The sequence below is a fragment of the Rhagoletis pomonella genome, unplaced genomic scaffold (genome assembly GCF_013731165.1).
Source record: "Rhagoletis pomonella isolate Grant_MI unplaced genomic scaffold, Rhpom_1.0 Rhpom_scaffold_00012, whole genome shotgun sequence".
NCBI classification, from domain to species: domain Eukaryota; kingdom Metazoa; phylum Arthropoda; class Insecta; order Diptera; family Tephritidae; genus Rhagoletis; species Rhagoletis pomonella.
Genome location: NW_023458566.1, coordinates 1,572,803 through 1,577,185, shown reverse-complemented (window position 1 = coordinate 1,577,185; position 4,383 = coordinate 1,572,803). Strand labels below are relative to the sequence as shown.

General features: G+C 32.1%; 1 protein-coding gene across 1 annotated transcript in view; it reads right to left on the bottom strand.

Moving 5' to 3' along the window:
* LOC118747516 (bestrophin-2-like) overlaps positions 1-4,383 on the bottom strand; it is a gene marked incomplete at its 3' end in the record, with an annotated part of 59,128 nt that continues 54,745 nt past the window's right edge. The window contains exons 3-4 of the mRNA XM_036481567.1: positions 306-416; positions 1-37 (exon numbers count right to left, since the gene is read on the bottom strand). Coding sequence (XP_036337460.1) covers positions 1-37; positions 306-416 — 148 coding nt within the window. The remainder of the gene's footprint in view (positions 38-305; positions 417-4,383) is intronic.

Here is a 4,383-nt window from a genome sequence, read left to right as displayed (position 1 = left end):
CTGTTGGCCGAAATATATACGGACTTTGGTAAAAATTCTGAAAATAAACGTGTGAAAATTAGCAAGTCCAATAAATACTTGAAGACTTAATTTTTAGCTGTCATTTTTTAAATATTTACAAACATATCGAGCCCTAACCGCCAAAATAACGTAAGCGACATTTTTTTCAAAATTTTATTTTTGATGCAGAAATATTCCTCGGGCATCTAGATGTATTTCTGCATCGAAAAGAAAATTTTGAAAAAAATGGCGCTTACGTTATTTTGGCGGTTAGGGCTCGATATGTTACGTTTTTCTATACTCACATTTGTTGTTGTTCATTTAATACGAATCTATAGACTAAATTAATTGTATAATATAGGCATAAATAGGCGATTAGTTCACGCCACACCAGTTTGTAAACGCTGCCACGCCATCTAAAAATTAAAAGAAAACAAAAATCGTATTATAAATGTAGTCCCGTTTGCAAAAATCTAAAATAAATCTTAAAACGGTACTAGAGATTAAAGTTTTGTAGTGCCTTTTTTTGTATTTTGGCGTTGTCACTTCAACAAACCCCTGCCCTATTCCCACGGTCAATGCCAAAGATCAACGCATGACTATTGTCTTAACAACTACGCCAAGACCTATGATACATAGTATGTACAAACATTGATACTTCGAGGTCATGTGCTCACCAGGCAGAGGAGAAAAGTTGAAAGATGATGTTCCCTCAATACAGTTTTCCGCCGCCTCCGAACGACAAATGGATTGTATGAGCAGCTGGTCGAAATATACTCAGAGGTGGAAACTGTTATAACAACTTTTTTTTACTTTGGATGTTGATCGGACCAGCGATCGTATTCAAGTCCGGATAGTACGCACTCATCTCCACTCAGCCGCAGGGGTGTGGTCACTTCAAGCAAAAAAAAATAAAAAATATAGTTTTCTATGCCTGTCATGCAGAAGTCATTATAACTAAGTTAGCCCGAGTCTCTTCACGCGCCTCTCTGAAAAGCGGTTTGACTACATCGATCGGTTTGAAATACATCGATTTTTTCACCGTATGGTGACATCGGGGTTCATTTGATATTTTTGCAAAAGCATCGAAACATTTTTTAAGCCTAAACGTTAAGAAAACGTTTATTTCATTTGAAATCTTTTAGAAAACGAGAAAAGTGTATATCGACGTCTGAGTGGAAGATTGACCTATCTCGGGAGCCGGTTCGAAAACCAGTTTCTCAGGAAACTTTTCAAGAACGCCGTATTTCAGAGTTTGAGTGAAAAACGTCCCATCTCAGAATTCGGTTGAAGAACGCCCTATCTAAAAACTTGGTTCAAAAACGCCCTATGTCAACTGAAAATATCTGGAAAATATGTCGAGATAGGGCATTTTTCAATCGACTGCCATAAATAAAAGTCTTCAATAACTGGTATCTAAGATATATATAATTTAAAAATCAAAAATAATTGTTATTTGCAGATTTTTTAGATAAAATTCAAAAATAATTGTTATTATGGATTTATTAAATAAAAATCAGAAAAAGTTGTTATTTAAGAAGTAATTAAATAAAAGTAAAAAAATAATTGCTAAAGAGTGACTTTTTTAATAAAATGTGTAACTGTTACGGACGATCGCTGATTTAGACAATAGTACAATTTACTTTTCGTTTGCCATTGCAAATAACTTTTGGCGGTTGACTGTCAGGAATTTAATATATGTGCAGGCGTTTGAGCGTTATTGCTTTGAACGTTTATAAAACCTTAAAATTATTCAACCAAGATTTTAACAAATTTTTACATAGTTTCACAGAATTTGAAAATAAAAATTTTGTTTCACTGTGTAATCGTTACTACAAGTCTACCGCATTGCTTGACATGCACTTCACTTGGCTCATCAGAAAACTTACATACTATGTATCCAAACAGGTTCATCGTACCGTTTATGCGTCAGAGAATTAAAATTCGAATATGTTCCATAATTGCTGCCATTAATTACATTGTTGTCATCATTTTTATTTTCACAAGCAAACAAGCATACAGATGAGTGAATGCCAAAAAGTAAGGCTTATTCGCATATTTATACATAAACATGAGGATGGTTCGTTGGTGAAATTGTAATATTAGAGCGAAGCAGAAACGAATTATACTTGAAGTAGCCTTTTTTCAAAAGCTTTTTAAAAGCTACTTGAAAAAACGACACTAAGGGTTTTATTTCCAATATATTTATATGGAAATTTTTTGTCCCATCTCTTCACTTTTGGGTTCTGGGGAACCCAACACTAAAAGGGAAAGAATAACAGCGACTCTTTATGTTCTGTTTCTGATTTCAAATCTGGGGCCTTATTTAAAAATGGGGGATCAAATATGGTGGCGAAAAAAAATTTAAACCAGTTGGATTCGCTCGAAATGTTTGCCTTGGCCGTTTTTGTAGTCGCTGATTACGAATCTAAAGTCACATGAAAAAAATTTGAAATGGCGACCACAAAAGTTGGAAACTACATGGCGTATGAGTTATTCAGACGAGTTGAGAATGTTACACATACGCAATGTGCGTACGTTCGCTTTAAACTTTTCCGTGATAAATAGTAGGTCCACTATGAATCGTCCGTTACGAATTTGTAGAATCTAATTTCAGTGATCTTAAGAACCCATTTAACTAACCAAAAGTGGGGAGATGGGATGCAAAGAATGTCCCATATTCATATACATTATGGTGGTCCTTAAATATAGGAAGCAAATTTTCACATTAAATTTATTTGAAATTAAGGAACACCCTAACTAAAATCCATATATGTACTTACACATATATATATATACATAAATATAGCTTTATATGTATCTATTAAATCCAGCGAGCGATTTTCCAATTGGTATCCCTTCTTTACTCAAAATTTAGCAAAATTCTATTTTCAAATGGCGCTTAACCCTGTGCATGTGCATATGTATACATATACTCGTACATATTTATCACATTAGTGAATCTACTTAATTTTAGAAAAATAAAGTTCCGATATACTCATATTTATATATATGTATGACGACAATTACATCTTTGCCTACAAATGTACAAATAATAATTTAACTTATTAAAACCTGTGTAGGTACTTGTAGATATGCATGTATGTATGTATTTACTATGTACAAAAATGTTACTCTTCACTTGTTTTTATATTTAGTAAATAATTTATTATTAGCTCCTTTCTGCTTGAAATGATGTGAATTCGATAACGAATAAACAGCTTTTAGTTAGCACGTTTAAATGCATGTTTGCACTTATATGTACAGGGTGTCCCAAAACTCCGCACTTTTTGTTTTGAAGATGAAAAAATATTTCGAACAAATTATTTTTTTGTCATTTTTCTATAAACAATTACCGTTCATGCTTTAACCGAAACCATATAAACTAGGGCTGTGCGATTAATTGATTACTCAAAATTCTTTTTTCATATACAGAATGTAAAAAAGAAAATAAATATTTTCCAAAGCAAACTCTTTTAACGAGCAAAATTATTTTTTTTGAGTAATCATATTTCAAGAAACTCGATCAATCATCGTTTTGAGTAATCAAAATCTTGATTACTCGAGTAATTGATTAACCGAATAATTGATTAACCAACTTGCTCGACTAATCGAATAATCGCACAGCCCTAATATAAACAGTTTCAAACTTTATACAGAATTTACGAAAATTCAACAAATTTTCATCAAAAAATTTCAATTTTTAATTTGAGTCTTTAGAACATTTTTGTGTATGCAGTTTTATAGCCCATACAATTATAGTCTAATAAAGTGAAAGTTTCAACCGCCTAAAAAATCACGTTGATTTTTGAGATTTTTTTTTTTTTGTGACGGATTTTTGTACTTTTTTCCATACAAGCATGCATTTTTTATGAAATAAAATGCGGGAGACTGTAAACAATAAAATTAAAAAAAATCAACGCCAGTTTTTGTAAATTGCACTTGTTATATAAAAAAAAACACCGCAAGAGCAGCCTCCAAATAAAAATTCTTACAAATCAACCGCGATTTTTTAGGCGGTTGAAACTTGCACTTGGTGAATTCACTAGTTCTGTACTATTACTTTCCGCTGCAGGGTATGTATACATACACATATGTATGTACGTACGATTTCTCAAGTCTGCCATTTTTGCTATTGTGACACGCGCTTAGCCGCTTTATGTTTACTTAAAAGAAGTAAACAACCAAAATTTTTGTTTTCCGCTCAGGGATTTAATATTTGATGGTCAAAACACTTATTGATTTTTTTTATTTATAAAACATTTGTATTTATTTCATGAGTTGTTGTTAATTTAAGAATGAAGTGAAGTATTTTTGAGGTGACTTTAATTATTTTTTGCCATTCAAATAGTTCGCGAATATTCGTCCTTGCACAAAAAAAAA